Source organism: Ranitomeya variabilis, chromosome 2, assembly GCF_051348905.1.
Source record: "Ranitomeya variabilis isolate aRanVar5 chromosome 2, aRanVar5.hap1, whole genome shotgun sequence".
In the NCBI taxonomy this organism is placed as follows: domain Eukaryota; kingdom Metazoa; phylum Chordata; class Amphibia; order Anura; family Dendrobatidae; genus Ranitomeya; species Ranitomeya variabilis.
Window position 1 is genome coordinate 945,059,946 of NC_135233.1, and position 17,838 is coordinate 945,077,783.

The 17,838-nt window shown below is 43.8% G+C and overlaps 1 protein-coding gene across 1 annotated transcript in view; it reads right to left on the reverse strand.

The window, feature by feature from the left end:
• Positions 1–6,233: 6,233 nt before the first annotated feature.
• Positions 6,234–17,838, reverse strand: part of LOC143808261 (arylacetamide deacetylase-like) — a 162,284-nt gene continuing 150,679 nt past the window's right edge. Inside the window, exons 4-5 of the mRNA XM_077290748.1 lie at positions 9,986–10,157; positions 6,234–6,996 (exon numbers count right to left, since the gene is read on the reverse strand). Of these exons, the coding sequence (XP_077146863.1) occupies positions 6,388–6,996; positions 9,986–10,157 (781 nt within the window). The 3' untranslated portion in view covers positions 6,234–6,387. The remainder of the gene's footprint in view (positions 6,997–9,985; positions 10,158–17,838) is intronic.

The following is a 17,838-nucleotide window of genomic DNA, read 5'->3' on the forward strand; positions in this document are numbered from 1 at the left end:
TATATATATATATATATATATATATTTTTTTTTTTTTTTTTTTTTTCTTTCCATTTGATAAATTACAAAAAGGAAACTGGGCCGATGCAAAAGTTTGGGCATCCCACATGGTTAGTACCTAGTAGCACCTCCTTTTTCAAGTATCACAGCTTGTAAATGCATTTTTAGCCAGCCAAGAGTCTTTAAATTTTTGTTTGTGAGATTTTCATCCACTCTTCTTGGAAAATTCTTTTAGTTGTGTGTGATTTCTTTGTCGTCTTGCATTCACTGCTATTTTGAGGTCTAACCCCAGATTTTCAATGATGTTCAGATCAAGGGACTGTGAGACCCATTGTAAAACCTTCAACTTGCACCTTTTGAGGTAGTCTATTGTGTATTTTGATGTGTGTTTAGGATTGTTTTAGTGATGAGCGAGTGTGCTCCTTGCTCAGGTGACCTCCGAGTATTTATGACTACTGGGAGATTTAGTTTTCATAGCGGCAGTCGAATGATTTACAGCTACTATCCCGCTTGATTACATGTGGGGATTCCCTAGCAACCAGGCAACACATGTACTCAGCCTGGCTAATAGCTACAAATCATTCAGCTGCCATGATGAAAACCAAATCTCCGAGCAGTCATAAATACTCAGAGGTCACCCGAGCATGTGAAGAGTTTTGCATATGGCGAATTTTGTGGGTGGCGACTTTTGTGTGGCGAGGTTGGTGTATGTGTGGTGAAATGTGTGCTGAGGGTGGTATATGTGTTCAAGCACATGGTAGTGTGGGGCACATTTTGTGTGTGTGTTCATATCCCCATGTGTGGTGATTATCCCATGTCGGGGCCCCACCTTAGCAACTGTACAGTATATACGCTTTGGCGCCATCGCTCTCATTCTTTAAGTCCCCCTTGTTCACATCTGGCAGCTGTCAATTTGCCTCCAACACTTTTCCTTTCACTTTTTCCCCATTATGTAGATAGGGGCAAAATTGTTTGGTGAATTGGAAAGCGCGGTTTAAAATTTCGCCTCACAACATAGCTTTGACGCTCTCGAGGTCCAGACGTGTGACTGTGCAACATTTTGTGGCTGGAGCTGTGACGGTGCAGATGCCAATCCCGGACATTTTTTTACTTTATGCTTGTTTCAATAGTCTCCATGGGAGACTGGAAGCTGCAATCATCCAATCGCTTGTGCTACATAGAGCAGGGCTGCAGCCCTGCTCTATAAAGCAGAAATGCTCATTTCTTATGGGTGGTGCTCATAGCTTTCGGGCTATGACAACAACAGAGCTCTCCTGCAGGTCCCAGGTTGTCATGTCAACTCATTGGTGGTCATGTGACATGGGCACCGATGGACGGAGTTAATGATGCACTTCCTGTGCGTGCATGTTAAATGCCTGATGTCAGAGTTTAACATGTTAACAGTCTCGGGTGGATCAAAACTCCACCCGCAGCTGTTAGGGGCACATGACAGCTGATCAGATCATCAGTCATGTGCCGGAAAAGGCGCAGACACATCGCCAGAGCACGCACCAAACAGGGGGAAGCATCCAATGTCGAATATATCTATTTTTGGATGTTAAGGGGTTAATGGCGTTCAGGTTATGTTCAACGAAAATATCTGCAAATATTGCAAATTCGGTGATCATAATCCAAACCGAACATTGACATATTCCTTCACCTCTACTCAGAACAACTAAAGGAAACCATTTTACTATTTTCAAAAAAGCATGTATTGCAAGAAGGTTAACTGAAAACTCTGAATGGAATACTTCCCTAACAGAAACTGCCACTTACTAAATGCCACTACAACTTAGGCAATTGCTTGCACCATGTGAAAGCAGTCTAAAGCAGCAGCACTGTTTCAAAGAAACAATTTTAATCTCAGACTACAACAAGCATTTCCCTCATGTAAATAGAGGCCCTCTATATGGTATTAGATAAAACTGAGTCTGTGTTACGTACACATGGAAAGTCATTACAAGATTTTGGCCTGTAACTTCCTGTAGGCCAGTAAGATGAACCAATCAATTCTAGCAAATATTATGATACTGTTGTGGAAAAGTCTTTGTTTGAGGAGAAATTCCAAATGTTAAACCCAGGATAATGAAAGCCTTTCAACAAAATTAAAGAAGCCTTTGAAAACCCCAACTTGGAAAAACACCTATTTTTCATTGACTAACCTGTTGGAAGAGGAAAAACATTCCTGCATAATACAATCAAACATTATGTTCATAGCAAAACTGAATTAGGCTTGCCATGTACATTTACAGGCATTGCAGCTACTTTACTAAAGTACACCCCCTAGCGAAGGACCAGTTCTGAAACGTGTGTCAGGGACTGTGCCACACTAGAGACTGCCGTAATCAACTTTTCCAGCCCACAGGACTCTGTCTCCCTTGCCTCCATCAGTCCTACTTTCCTGATATGGCGCATTGCAACCATTTTAATTATTCTTACTGCCTTGTCCAAAGCCATGTAATCCACAGATTAATATTATAGGCTTGGTGTTGCAACTTTTTCCACTTATCACTTTGCACTCAGCACTTTTTTGTGAGTGTTTGCATTTTTTGTCTTCACAAATTATACAACAATTGTTTACATATATTTTTATTACATTTTTATTGGTTCATACGTGGTTCATTTGTTTTTTTTTACTGTTCTGTCACTTAAAACAAATTCTTTGTGTGATATATTTTTGGCTACCTTTGCTACTATGCATATTTTTGCTGCTAGAAGTGGTGGATGGTCTCTCTTTACATAACTTTGCTATTGCTATAATTATATATAATTTTCTAGCATACTTTACCTACCTGGTGTGGTGTTCTCTAATATATATATATTTTTTTAATTTTAAACCTACTATTTGTACAAATCATGTGTCACAATGTGTGCGGGCACCTCTTTAGATTGTAGAGCTATATACCACTATCAATAAAGGTATTTTGACCTTAATATATTTTTTCTATTATTTATTGTCCTATTTTCTTTGACCTTGTCGTTCTGGCTTTTTTCTTTAGGTCTACACTAATTTCCAAATGGTCTGCCATTGTTTCCTATACAGCAGATTATTGTCACTCACCGTATATAAGATCTCCCATATTATCCTTTATTACTAGTGGTAAACACCCATTGCTGTGTTCAGTACGTGTTTTAAATTTACTGAAGGGAGGCCTAACTTCACATAATCTGTTCAAATTGCCTATACCAATTAATGAAATGCCAACTTGCAAAATTCGTTATGGCAGCAAGACTGCCAATGGGTTGAAAAACGCCAAACTCATAATTTTGTGAGGAAAAGAACTAACAAACCGCATATGTGAAAAAAATTTGGGTATACCAATAGATCACAGACTGCACATTAGTCAGCAGAGATATGCAGCAGCAAAAAAGGCAAACCGTTCTAGGATGTATAAGGCTATGTGCACAAATTGCAGATTTGGCTGCAGATCCGCAGCGGATTGGCTGCTGTGGATTCACAGCAGTTTTCCATGCAGCTTACAGTACCATGTAAACCTATGGAAAACCAAGTCTGCTGTGCCCATGTTGCAGAAAATACCGCACGGAAACACTGTGTTGTATTTTCCGCAGCATGTCAATTCTTTGTGTGGATTTTGCAGCGTTTTGCACCTGCTCCTCAATAGGAATCTGCAGGTGTAAAACCGTAGGTGGAATCCACACAAACTGTAGGAAACACACGGTATATCCGCAGGTAAAACGCAGTGTGTTTTACCTGTGGATTTTTCAAAAACGGTGCAGAAAAGTCTGCGCAAAAATCCACAACTTGTGCACATAGCCGTAAGAGAAGCATAGAGCTTAGATCACGTGAAGTAATTATCCCCCTGTTCTCCTCCTCTGTTAGGCCTCCTCTGTAATACTGAATCCAGTTCTGGGCACCACATTTTAAAAAAGATATTGGAAAACTGGAGCAAGTTCAGAAAATATCAGTAAAACAAACACTGGTGCTCACCCAAGAGACTAGCGATCCTCAGCTGCTGAAATCAACCAGGGTAGTGCCCCCCTGTATGTCAATATACATGTTAAGCCAATAGATACCGCGCTTGAGGATGCGAAGAAAGATAAAAACTAGGCGAGTCCTTAGAGACAAGTTGCACCACTCTTCGAAATGCGTTGGTTGGTTCCTCTCCCCATACTGCAGGTGACGTCACTAGTAGGAGGAGCCTATCGGCCATCTTTTTTGTTCCATGCGGTATCCAGGGAATGCTACCGGCGGAGCTTCCCTGGACTAACACTGCACTCTGCCATCTGACACGTACGGCGCCGCAGCCCCAGGTTCATATACCAGGCAGGTGAACAGAAACTCAGCATGGTCCCACGTACAGCTACATCCATCCAACAAGAGGTAAGCTGAGGGAGATCGGCACCTGAATGAAATCCATACATACTGTGGGGCTGATTTAAGGTTTTGTTGGCAGATTGATTGATTTATTGATTGATTGTTTGTTTCTGGCTTTAGTAGGATCTTGCCACTGGGAGTCCACGTGTGGACCCCTTGGACAACTTGTCTCTAAGTACTCCACCTAGTTTTTATCTTTCTTCGCATCCTCAAGCGCGGTATCTATTGGCTTAACAAGTTCAGAAAATAGCTAGCAGGATGGTGAGTGGACTGCAAATGGGAATGTTTAGCTTGCAAAAAAAGAAGGCTAAGAGGAGACTTAAATGCGATCTACAAATATCTGAATGGATGTTACAGTGTAGATGGATCATCCTTATTCTCATTTGCAGATGGAAAGATGAGAAGTAATGGAATGAAAGTGAACAGGAAATTATATATATTAGATGTTGAAAAAACTTTTTACAGTGAGAGTGATCAATGAGTGGAACAGGCTACCATGAGAGGTGGTGAGTAGTGATGAGGGAGTATACTTGTTGCTCAGGTTTTCCCGAGCACACTCGGGTGGTCTCAGAGTATTTGTGACTACTCGGACATTTAGTTTTCATTGCTGCAGCTGCATAATTTGCAGCTGCTAGACAGCTTGAATACATGTGGAAATTCCCTAGCAACCAGACAACACCCACATGTATTCATTCTGGCTAGCAGCTGCAAATCATGCAGCCAGCATCAACAAAAGCTAAAATCTCGAGCACTCACAAATACTCGGAGACCACCCGAGCATGCGCGGGAAAACCTGAGCAATGAGTATACTCGATCACTAATGGCGAGTTCGCCTTCATTTGAGGTCTTCAAACAGAGACTGCACAGACATCTGTCTGAGATTGCTTAATGAATCCTGCTCTACATTGAGCAAGGGGTTGGTCACGGACCCTTGAGATCCTTTCCAACTCTGTGATTCTTTGATAGTCATGGACAAAGGCAGTTGACAAATTCTACAGAGAACTCATGGCTGAAAGTCCAAAAGATCCCTCTGAAAAACTGTTTGGAGGTGCGGTCTTTTTTGGTGGAGATTTTCAACAAATCTTTCCTGTTGTACCACATGGCAGCAGAAAAGAAATAATTTAAGCATGCATGAAGAACAGCAATTGCTGGAATATTGAAGGGCAGGGCACAATCATAACACTGTTAACCTGCAGATTAACCACATCTGCAGGTTAGCAGCCTTATTTCTGGTGACAGTTTCCCTTTAACATAGCACACAAATGTACCAATAAAAATGCTTGTCAACCAGGTGTAGAACAGGTTTAATAGCTAGCACAATATATAGGCTGTGTATAATTGCAGTATCACCTATATAATGTATATACAGCAGTCAATGTACCTTATACAGGTAAAGCTGCAACTGCTGTATACACACTAAAAATGTTTCTATCTTGGCACTCACCCTGATCGCTGAGATTGAGGGGGGAGGGGAGAGGGAGGATGAAGAGCTGCGACCTTGTCAGCGCATGCAAGCAAGAGAGCACGCGCACAAAGGGGCTTAATTCAAAAGTTTTAAAAGGCCAGCGGCCAACTTTGACATTTGCCCAGTGAGCTGGCGGCTCTGAGCTGCAGACTTGGTAGATTGCCAGTTGTGGCCTGTGTGACATTCTCAAATGAACTTTTGTCTCCAGTTTCATTGCATGCCAATAGAAGAGGTTTTCCTCTCCTGTACAGCTAGTACACATTACAATTACAAACCAATGTAAAAATGTTTTTGCCCTTGTTTTCTTACTCATACAGCTTCTTCAGGTTTCTTTAGGAACTGAGGATTGATCCATTCTAGTAGTCTCCAAATATAGTTAAGCGATAGCCATGCAACCCATGCGATAATTACTTTGATTTCAAATGGATAATGTTAAAAACAATTTAATGGCAAATGAACACACAGTCAATAAAATTTGAAAGACAGTTTGAGAGAAACAAGCCGTAACATGTATAGCGCTCAGGTTTCAGTAGGTAGAATTGACACGTAATACATTCAAAAAGTTGAATTATTTTTGGAGGACTTGTCACAAATTAGTATCGAGCCAGTGTAAGTACTTTTCTACTATTCGATCTGCTATAGAAAGAGTGAATGGTTCGGTGTTCAATAAAAGTATACCATGGAAGGCACTGTCATAATTTTCATGTACTACATGTACACCAGCATTTCTAAGTCGGGATACATACATAAAGCCATCATCTCTAAGCACATCATACATGCATGTGATCACATATGTCAATGGCAGACCCCTTAACTTTTCATCTTCTGCCAACAAAGGAGATGCTCTAACATCCAAGAGTCCTGGATACTTTTTCACAAACAACGAATTCTGGTTGTCAGGCATCTGGTACACGTGATTCTTTTTTAGATCTCCTGGCAATAAAGTGCTCCAGTTTACGTATTTAAATAAGTGAGCATCTTGAGATGGAATATGCTCGTTGGCCATCATGGCATCAAACAGCGATCGATCCGTGGTGTAGTATTCACTCCAGAAGCGGACCATCAGTGTCTTGGGCAGTAGTGGCATGTAGGCATTTTCTTTATAAGATGGAGTATTTAAATCAAGGCTTTGGAGAACTGGGTATATTAAAACTTGAATCTTGAGATTCACCTTGACTTCTGGGTCATGAAGCAGCTGTGAAAATCAAATTCATATTTAAATAAACACATTTCTGCTTAGGAGTCAGCAAGTATTTCATGACATGCGGAGTCTACGTGTTTATTTTTTGCAATGGATATTAATATACTTTTAGGAGATGCAGATTACATAGAAATGTTTCAATCTATTCTGCACTGATGAGAAAAACCCACTACGACAGGCAGTTGTACAGCCTATCTATGTACAGGGTGGGCCATTTATATGGATACACCTAAATAAAATGGGAATTGTTGGCGATATAAACTTCCTGTTTGTGGCACATTAGTATAAGGGAGGGAGAAACTTTTCCAGATGGGTGGTGACCATGGCGGCCATTTTTAAGTCAGCTATTTTAGATCCAACTTTATTTTTTCCAGTGGGAAGAGGGTCATGTGACATCAAACTTATTGAGAATTTCACATGGAAAACAATGGTGTGCTTGGTTTTAACGTCACTTTATTCTTTCATGAGTTATTTACAAGTTTATGACCACTTCTAAAATGTGTTCAAAGGCTGCCCATTGTGTTGGATTGTCAGCGTCATTTAACAAGCGCTTCAGGCAGGAAATGCGCGCAGCGGTGACGCCCATCATGTGATCAGTGGGTCATCCGCACATCGGCATAACCAGTGGTCTCCTTGAGACCTCTATGGTTGTTGTCAGATTGCTATGAGCAACACGCTGTGGTCGGCACTCCTAACAATGCAGTAATTCTGCTACATAGGGGCGATCAGAGCATCGACTATGTAGCAGCGCCAATCAAGTTGTGACAACTTCTAGCCTCCCATGGAGGCTATTGAAGAATGCCAAAAAAAAATAAAATATATGAAAAAATAAGTTTAAATCACCCCACTTTCATCTCCATTCAAAAGATAAAAAAAAAATAAAAAATTGTATTAACCTGATTGCTAAACGGTGTAGTGATAAAAAAGAAAACTATATACTAAAGCAAATGGTGTTCAAAAGTACAACTCGTCCAGCAAAAAATAAGCCCTCACATGGCCGTACTGATGGAAAAAATTAAGAAAAGTTATGGCTCTGGAAAGGAGGGGAGTGAAAAAAAACGAAAATACTTTCATTAAGGGGTTAAAATGTCAAAATACTTAAAATGGTGCAGAGAGTGAGGGCCAAAAAGGAAAAGAAATTAACATATATACTCATGTACAAGCAGAGTTTTTCAGCACTTTTTTTGTGCTGAAAACACCCCCTCGGATTATACACGAATCATTGTCCAAAAAAGACAGCGGGGGGGGGAAGGTGAGCGGCAGAGCAGCATTTGACAGAAAACAAACCAAAGACAGGCAGATATGCCTACCTGTCTAAGGCTGCCGTCATACTAGCAGTATTCGGTCAGTATTTTACATCAGTATTTGTAAGTCAAAACCAGGAGTGGGTGATAGAAACATATGCACCACTTCTGGATTTATTATACTTTTCCTCTAATTGTCCCACTCCTGGTTTTGGCTTACAAATACGGATGTAAAATACTGACCAAATACTGCTAGTGTGACGGCAGCCTAAATGGGCCTCAATACAATTGCACTGACAGGGTGCAGCAGACCCAAGTAAAATGTCAACTGCACAGGTGCAATACCAAATGAAACAGCCAGCCTTCAGTCAGGGATTGGCCATGTGGTACACCAATGCACTAAAATATATACTCTGTTCACACAGGATGCATTATAGTTAGCACTGGGCAGCCCGCCATAGGGCGTCATTAATAGGCAGAGAACCAGATGCTCTGCATTCCTTGTGTGAACACGCCACATACAGATTATGTATCTTAGTGCATTGGTGTACCACACAGGCAAATCCCTGATTGAAGGCTGGCTGTTTCATTTGGTATTGCACCTGTGCAGTTGCCATTTTACTTGGGTCCGCTGCATCCTGTCAGTTCAATTTTGTTGAGGCCCATTTAGACAGGTAAGCATCTCTGCCTGTTTTTGGTTTGTTTTCTTGAATATTGGAGGATTTTTCCTCTTTTTGTGGTTTTCAGCATTTGACAGAGGATGGAGCCAGCAGCTGCGGCCAAAGCCTGAACCCGCTGCTAAAGAGAAATGAATGTTCACTGCAGTGGCTGAATATTTATTTCCCTTATAGAGCGCACAGTTACAGCCACAGCTGCTGGCTTCCAGCAGTGGCTGGCCTAGCTCGGGTGCCACCTCATTAAGGTAATGAATATTCATCCGACTACTCCCAGAGGTGTGGAGTGAATATTCATTACCTTAATCAGCAGCGACATGTGATCCCTAGGCCAGAAGAGCTGCTGGCACCGGAACAAGATGCAGCAAGGGCATGCAGGGAAGTTTTTTTTTTTTTTTTTCATTCTTAGAGATCCATTTTCTTTTGGTGTTGAACAACAATGAGACTATCATTTCAGAAAGGTCTTGCCGTGAGCATCTTCCCCCAGACTAGTCCTACCTCGGATCTTCTGATCACACCTGCACGGCAGGACTGTTATGCAGGTTGTCAATCACACAAAGTAGAGATGAATGAATAATCTGAGGCAAAACTAGTGCCAAGAGGAGACCTGACTCCTTTGTACAAGTGAAATCCTTATGTACACAACTATATTAGCAGTTTGGGATATTTGGATGATCTGACAACCCATTAGTTTTAAGAATCCCTGATCACAGACTTCCCCATTATATTGGACAGTATCATCAAAACCTTTTGATTTAAATTTTCCATTTAAAGCTAAAAACAGTCAATTTCTACAAAGAATTCCAAATCAAATATTGATTCTATAAAAAAAAATTGCAGTGACCTCCAAGAGAAAACATCTATTTGACTTTAAATCGATTTTATTACTTTGTGAGGACCTTATTTTGGATCCCCACAGATCAGTAATACTGTTCAACAGTGTGCATAAGGTCATGGCAGAGAAAAAAACAAACAAACCCAGAGAGCGAATAATATACATATACAGTATAAAGATATACTGTACCTGAACCTGAAAATTGGCAAATCATATATTAACATTCATACCATTTGTGCTAAAGCTGCAGCTAGATTTCCCCCAGCGCTGTCTCCAGACGTGGCTACTCGATTAGGATCTACAGAATACTTTTCTAGAACATTCTCCTGCAGAAAGAATTTTGCTGCATTGTACACATCATCAAACTGGTTTGGGAAGTGAAAGTTTGGTGCTAGGCGGTAGCTGTGAAGGAAGAAGAGTCATATTAAGTACAACCTGGACCTTCAGAACAAAGAAATATGAAAATGTCTTTTTGCTTTTAAGTTGAAATTTTTTTTCTTTAAAGCTAGCATAGTTAGGATAATGCAGATGTGCATGTCATTAGCAGTTATATAAACTAGATAAACACTGTAGGAAAACAGCACAGCAAACCATGGGGAGAATCCTTTAAAAAAAAAAGAAACACGTATTGCTCCAGATACTGGTCCTACACACCTCGCTCAGGTGAGCACAAAGCCTGTAGAAGCTCCAATGGTTGCTACTGCCTTACTACTCAATGATGAACTCCATCAGGATGCTTGAAGGAAAAGACAATGCATGCTTTTGAGCTGCACTAACTGGTACATTGAACTGGCATCTTTCTCAAGTGTCCCAGTTGGCAGTTTAGATGTGCTGTGAACAGGGGTGAACCTAGCCTCTCTACTGCCTGAGGCAAATGGCTAAACGCAGCTTCATCTTCACACGTAGAGCGGGGCTTCGTAGATATTTAAGTAGTAACTTTTCTTGGTACTGCAACTAAGGCTGGAATCACACGAATGTATATTATCAGATACAAGAACATCGGATGTGATATGCCAATGACCCTCGGCTCCAGCTCTGCTGCAAGCGTTATGCGAGTGTCAGCGCTCTGTGCTCCGATGTTCTCGCATGACCGGATCGGAGCACAGCCGCGGAGGAGACGGAAAAAGTAATTCCTCCATCTCCTCCATTACCTGTCTCGGCGTACATCGGACTGCACTGGAATGACATCCGAGTGCAGTCTGATGTTTCACATGCATCCATAGACTTGTGTGGGTGTGAGTGAGCCGAGTGTCTGTGTCAATCGCAGCATTTGTTCTCCTGAATCGACATGAGAAAAATCGCAGTTCTGAGCTGCACCATAGGGTAACACTGAGCCAAGTGCTATGTGATTTATCTAAATCACAATCTTCAAAATCCTCAACCCTCAGTGAACAGCTCGTAAGAGCACGTGCAGAAGCTGAGGCCACTAAAATACAAGCTGCCTTTGCTCAAAAGAAAACTGAGATGGAAATAGAGGCCCTAGAGGAGGAATACGAACACGCAACAGCAAGGTTAAAGGTCCTGGAACAAGCCATAAGTGGGAGCCAAAGAGACAGTGTCAGTTTAAGTGATTTTGATACTGAAGACCCTTTTACGCATACTAGAGACAATGTACAAGGCCAATATAGCTCTCCCCCTGCTACAGCAATCGTTCCTGACAGCACAGATGCTCCCCTGAGACAACAGGACACAGTGTTTACCCACATCCTGCACCCAAGGTCAGTACAATAGGCTGCCAACCCTGCATCCTGATCCTCCTCTGTGCACCGGAATGTACCGGAAACCTGCACCTCACCAAACCTTATGCACAGAAACATACGTGCAGGCCCATATGCAGGCAAGTCACCACACTCCGGTCAGTCACACAATTCCAGTCCCATGTGTGGCAGAAACTAAGCTCATTAAGCCAGTTAATGGACTGAATGTGGAGCGGCCCCCAAAGGCAGGACAGCGGGGTTCTCTTTACCGGGTCTCTCGGTTCTGGGAATGTCACGGTGGCCCAACCCGGTCTGTGGCCCTGCTAAGGGGTGCCAAATAAAAGGTGTAGGTGGTGGTGTAGGTTGCAGTAAATGACGAGGACACAGGGTTGCAGTCTCTTTACCTCTTTACTGAAGGCTTCGGCATCCACAATCCAGAGCACTGCTAACAGGGCTGGCTGAGACCGGCCGGTCCGAAGGCACATCCAGAGTTCCCTTTGCAGGTGGAAATCAGTAGCCTACCTACTAGCGCCTGGGTGTTGTAGTACTTCCCTGATGAGCACCACGGGATAGTCCTCAGAACTGTCATGTATGTTTCTGTTCTCTCTCTCTGTCCCCCAGATGATATGGATAGGACGCACCCGTATGACGGGGTAGGCCTGGAGTTATTTTATAGGGACCAGAGACGCCCCTCTCCCACAATTGCCTCCATTGTCTTCATTAGATGTAAAAGGTGAGAGCAAACCTAAAGTTAACTGCCCTGCCGTAGTTCAAAGTAATGTGTAGAGTCTATTACTTCCTCGGCGTTCCAGCCGCCCGCTACGCGCCTCAGAAGGATGTTGCCGATCTCGGGGCACGACTCCTACTGGTTCTATCGCCTTTGTGCTGTGATCTCGTTTCTCACTTCTCCACAATATACTTCGCTTCATGTCCTTTCTTAGGATGCCGCCGCAATGAAGTGCAGGCACAGCTCCATAACGATCTGTCCTTTTGCTAGGCCACTGTCAGGATCCCACCCCTGACAGGGACCCCCCTGAATCTTCCCAAGTAACGCTCTCTCACTAGATGTTACCTGGGCAAAACCCAGTCAGCTTCTCCCTAACTTCCTATCCAACCCCCAGTTTTACCAGAGTGTGAGGAGTGGCCTAATACATAGAACCTTTTGCTTCCCCTGGTGGCCAGAGTGTGAAGTGTAATGTGTGACTGTGATACCTGGTCAGGTGAACTCTTTTAGTGCAATCAGACGTACCATCACTCCCCTTAGCGGCAGAGCGACGTTACTGCAACGACCAGGTCTCTGGGGCGCTGCACTTTCCCCCGTTAAATCCAGTACTCCCGGACTGGGAAAGAAGAACAACAATACATGTTAGCAAAAGACATACAAAATTTTGAAATGCTGTAAACAGTAAATTTTAACAGTGCTTCCCTTTATGGGAGGTGAGGACACTTGAACGTTACAACAGAAACATATTTACATTGTGCTTAAGATTTTAACTAACACTTAGTTATTTAATAACTATACATAACTATCATTACTCAGCCGGGCATACTATCTACTAAGTGCAAATTCTGAACAATAATTTAACTCTTCCTTTAAGGGCAGGTACCCACTAAAGGCATACTATAAAACACTATAGTACAAATTAACTTTTCTTTGTCTTCCTAAGTACAGATTCACCAACCATCTTCTTATGGCTTTCCGAAGGACTCATTAACCCCTACAGGTTCACTTTATTGAAGCTCAGTCTTCAACTTTCCCTGGTCCTCAATTTTCAAAGATCATCATTAAACGTTTCTTATTACTATCTAACCAACTACATACTATTCCTATGTAAACATTATTACTTTTTAACTTTCTTAAGGCTACATTACATTTTGGCTAAGTGCAACAATAAACATTCCATTTAAGAGGGACATCCCAAGTCTCTTTGAGGTAGTGCAAACTCTCAATTTGCAAGTCTGATAAAGCAAGAACTTCTGCGCTGTAATCCGGAACAGTCTGTTCAAAAACTCTTCTCTTTGTAAAACCAGTAGGGAGCACCTTTAAGAAGGTGCAAACTATATACAGCAACAGTTTGTGAATCATTCACCGTCCATGATTCGGCAGTCTTTTAGAACAATGATGAACGTGTGCAAAAACATAAAACAATAGGGATCCCCGGGTCAACAAAGGGATCCCTTTAAGAGACATAACCCTGAACGGGTTTAAAGCAGCAAAAACAGGAAAACAAACAGATAACTATTTACAGTCTTCGGTTCTCCGAGGTTTAGTTGGACGGCTTCCAGGGCTGCACCTGGCACTTAACCCTTCTTGGCCTGGGAAGGGTGAGGTCCAGGGTTACACCCAGTGCTGGATAAATGCCATTAATCCGTCTTTCATGTATGGTTAAGTCATGCGCAGCGATGGAGGTCTGCGTAGCTTGAGTATGGGCATTTGCTGCAGCAGAGGTAGTGGCTGCTGCAAGATCAGTCACTGGAACGGAGTCAGCAGCTGTGGCACTAGCAGTCGCTGGAGTGGTGTCGGTCATCAGGGCAGGGTCGTTCTTCATACCTGCTTCAGATGTGGTCCCTCCGGTGCCGGTCTGCTCTGTCTCCGCTGGGGTCTGGAACGCTGGTTGCGGGGCATTGTGCTGCGACGTTGTCATCTCTGTTTGCAGCATCTCGCTTTCTGGCAGGGCCTTGCTTTCTGGCTTCGGAGCACTGGAACTTCTTTCCTGCTCCGGACCAGACGAGGCTGCTGACAAGCGTCTGGTGAGGCTCCCGATGAAGGTTTTCTTCCACCCGGCCTCAGTGCTCAGCTGCGTCTGCAGGAGTTGGTCGCTGAGCTCTTCCATGCCGGCCTGCAGGAAATCAGCATCAGCGGTGGAGGCCTGGTTACGGTGCCCCTCCGGGTAGCTGGGGGAGTCCTCTGCTCTGACCCCACACTCCGGCTCCGGGTGGCTGGCCATGGCGTCCTCCACGTTGCTCACTTCCTGATCTTTTTCCCGCTCTCTCCTTCGTGGGCGGTTTCGCTTTCTTTGTCTCCGCCCTCCATTGAGGATCAGGAGGCGGATCTCGGCTGCTGACAGGCACGTCCTCAAGGTACAGAAATATTTAGACTGGGCGGCCATTGTTCTCTGCGCTCTTCAGTTTGTCCATGCCCACTAATCCATGGCCTTCTCCTGCGCTCCGCGTTGCGCTGTAATGGCGGCGGTTTTGGTGGGAATTTTTGGCGGCAAATAGGAATACACAGTCTTTGCAATAAATCACGGTTCAAGCACAATTCAATCACAGTTCCAAGGCACACATGACCTGATTCTTCAGGCTTAAGTAGATCCTGTTCGTAACGCCAAGTTGGAGCGGCCCCCAGACGCAGGACAGCGGGGTACTCGGTACCGGGTCTCTCGGTTCTGGGAATGTCACGGTGGCCCGACCCGGTCCGTGGCCCTGCTAAGGGGCGCCCAATTAAAGGTGTAGGTGGTGGTGTAGGTTGCAGTAAATGATGAGGACACCGAGTTGCAGTCTCTTTACCTCTTTACTGAAGGCTTCGGCATCCACAATCCAGAGCACTGCTAACAGGGCTGGCTGAGACAGGCCAGTCCGAAGGCACATCCAGAGTTCCCTTTGCAGGTGGAAATCAGTAGACTACCTACTAGCGCCTGGGTGTTGTAGTACTTCCCTGCTGAGCACCACGGGATAGTCCTCACAACGGTCATGTATGTTTCTGTTATCTCTCTCCGTCCCCCAGATGATATGGATAGGAAATACAAAAGTGAAAACCAAGTCTCCTTCCCTCCATTTTCCTACTTCTGTGAGTTCATTGAAAATATTGCAGAGTGTAAAACTGATCCAAGTTTTTCCTATGGAGAACACAGTGACCCTGTTTCATCTCCTAAACAAAAGAGTCCACGTCTTAACTACAGGAACCGCCGACCTCCAATGTCCGTCAAGAAGACTGATGTTCTTCCCACACCTACAGTATCACAAGGTAAGAGCATCCTAAATGTATGTGTCCCATTCACAAGAAACTTCACCCCTTAAAGTAGTGCATCAGCTTTAGAAGGAAACCATTCCAGGAACGCAACGAGCTCCTGAAGAACTTTGGGATATGTTACAGGTGCTGCGCTTACACTTTGGTAAGGACTAGTGTTGAGCATTCCGATACCGCAAGTATCGGGTATCGGCCGATACTTGCGGGTATCGGAATTCCGATACCGAGATCCGATACTTTTGTGGTATCGGGTATCGGTATCGAAACAACATTAATGTAAAAATGTGTAAAAGAGAGAATTAAAATAAAAAATATTGCTATACTCACCTCTCCGACGCAGCCTGCACCTTACCGAGGGAAGCGGCAGCGTTCTTTGTTTAAAATTCGCGCTTTTCTTTCCTTACGTGAAGTCCCGGCTTGTGATTGGTCGCATGCCGCCCATGTGGCGGCGACGCAACCAATCACAGCAAGCCGTGACATAATTTCAGGTCATTCAGTATTTTAAAATTAGGCCGGGGTCACACTAGACCGTAATACGGACGAGTGCTATGCGATAAAAAATCGCATAGCACTCGGCCCAATGTTAATCTATGGTGCAGCTCCCATCATCCGATATTTTCTCCACCGTATTTCGGATCCGAGGGAACTCGCAGCAGGCTGCGATTGTCAGCGTATCTCGGCCGAGACTCGCCAATGCAAGTCTATGGGTGCGAGAAAAAATCGGATTACACACGGACCATGCGTGTGCATTGCGAGAAATACGCAGCGGTGTTCTATAGAAAAGCCGGTAATTCAATTGCCGGCTTTGCATTTCTCCTTCACAAACCCGACAGGATATGAGACATGGTTTACATACAGTAAACCATCTCATATCCCCTTTTTTTTGCATATTCCACACTACTAATGTTAGTAGTGTGTATGTGCAAAATTTGGCCGCTGTAGCTGCTCAAATAAAGGGTTAAATGGCGGAAAAAATTGGCGTGGGCTCCCGCGCAATTTTCTCCGCCAGAATGGTAAAGCCAGTGACTGAGGGCAGATATTAATAGCCAGGAGAGGGTCCATGGTTATTGGCCCCCCCGTGGCTAAAAACATCTGCCCCCAGCCACCCCAGAAAAGGCACATCTGGAAGATGCGCCTATTCTGGCACTTGGCCACTCTCTTCCCACTCCCTGTAGCGGTGGGATATGGGGTAATGAAGGGTTAATGCCACCTTGCTATTGTAAGGTGACATTAAGCCAGATTAATAATGGAGAGGCGTCAATTATGACACCTATCCATTATTAATCCAATTGTTTGAAAGGGTTAAAAAACACACACACACATGATTAAAAAGTATTTTAATGAAATAAACACAGCGGTTGTTTTAATATTTTATTGCTCTCTCATTCCATTTTCAGACCCTCGCTTGGCAAAACAATAAACACACAATATACATACCCTCTCTGATGAACTGTCACGTCCCACGAAGTAATCCATCTGAAGGGGTTAACTAATATTACAGGCAGAGCTGCGATAATCCACTCGCTCGTGCCTGTAATCCCCGGGTGCTGAAAGGAAAGCAGTGATGTGTACTTACATTCAGTCGCGGTGATGCGCCCCTGCTGGATGTTCTCATGAACTGCAGCCTGGGAACTTTTCCCCAGGCTCCAGGTCATATGAGGACATCCACCAGGGGGCGCATCACCGCGACTGAAGGAAATGTAGGTCAATGACCTATAGTTACCTTCAGTCGCGGTGATGCGCCCCCTGGTGGATGTCCTCATATGACCTGGAGCGTGGGAAAAAGTTCCCAGGCTGCAGTTCATGAGAACATCCAGCAGGGGCGCATCACCGCGACTGAATGTAAGTATAGATCACTGCTTTCCTTTCAGCACCCGGGGATTACAGGCACGAGCGAGTGGATTATCGCAGCTCTGCCTGTAATATTAGTTAACCCCTTCAGATGGATTACTTCGTGGGACGTGACAGTTCATCAGAGAGGGTATGTATATTGTGTGTTTATTGTTTTGCCAAGCGAGGGTCTGAAAATGGAATGAGAGAGCAATAAAATATTAAAACAACCGCTGTGTTTATTTCATTAAAATACTTTTTAATCATGTGTGTGTGTGTTTTTTAACCCTTTCAAACAATTGGATTAATAATGGATAGGTGTCATAATTGACGCCTCTCCATTATTAATCTGGCTTAATGTCACCTTACAATAGCAAGGTGGCATTAACCCTTCATTACCCCATATCCCACCGCTACAGGGAGTGGGAAGAGAGTGGCCAAGTGCCAGAATAGGCGCATCTTCCAGATGTGCCTTTTCTGGGGTGGCTGGGGGCAGATGTTTTTAGCCACGGGGGGGCCAATAACCATGGACCCTCTCCTGGCTATTAATATCTGCCCTCAGTCACTGGCTTTACCACTCTGGCGG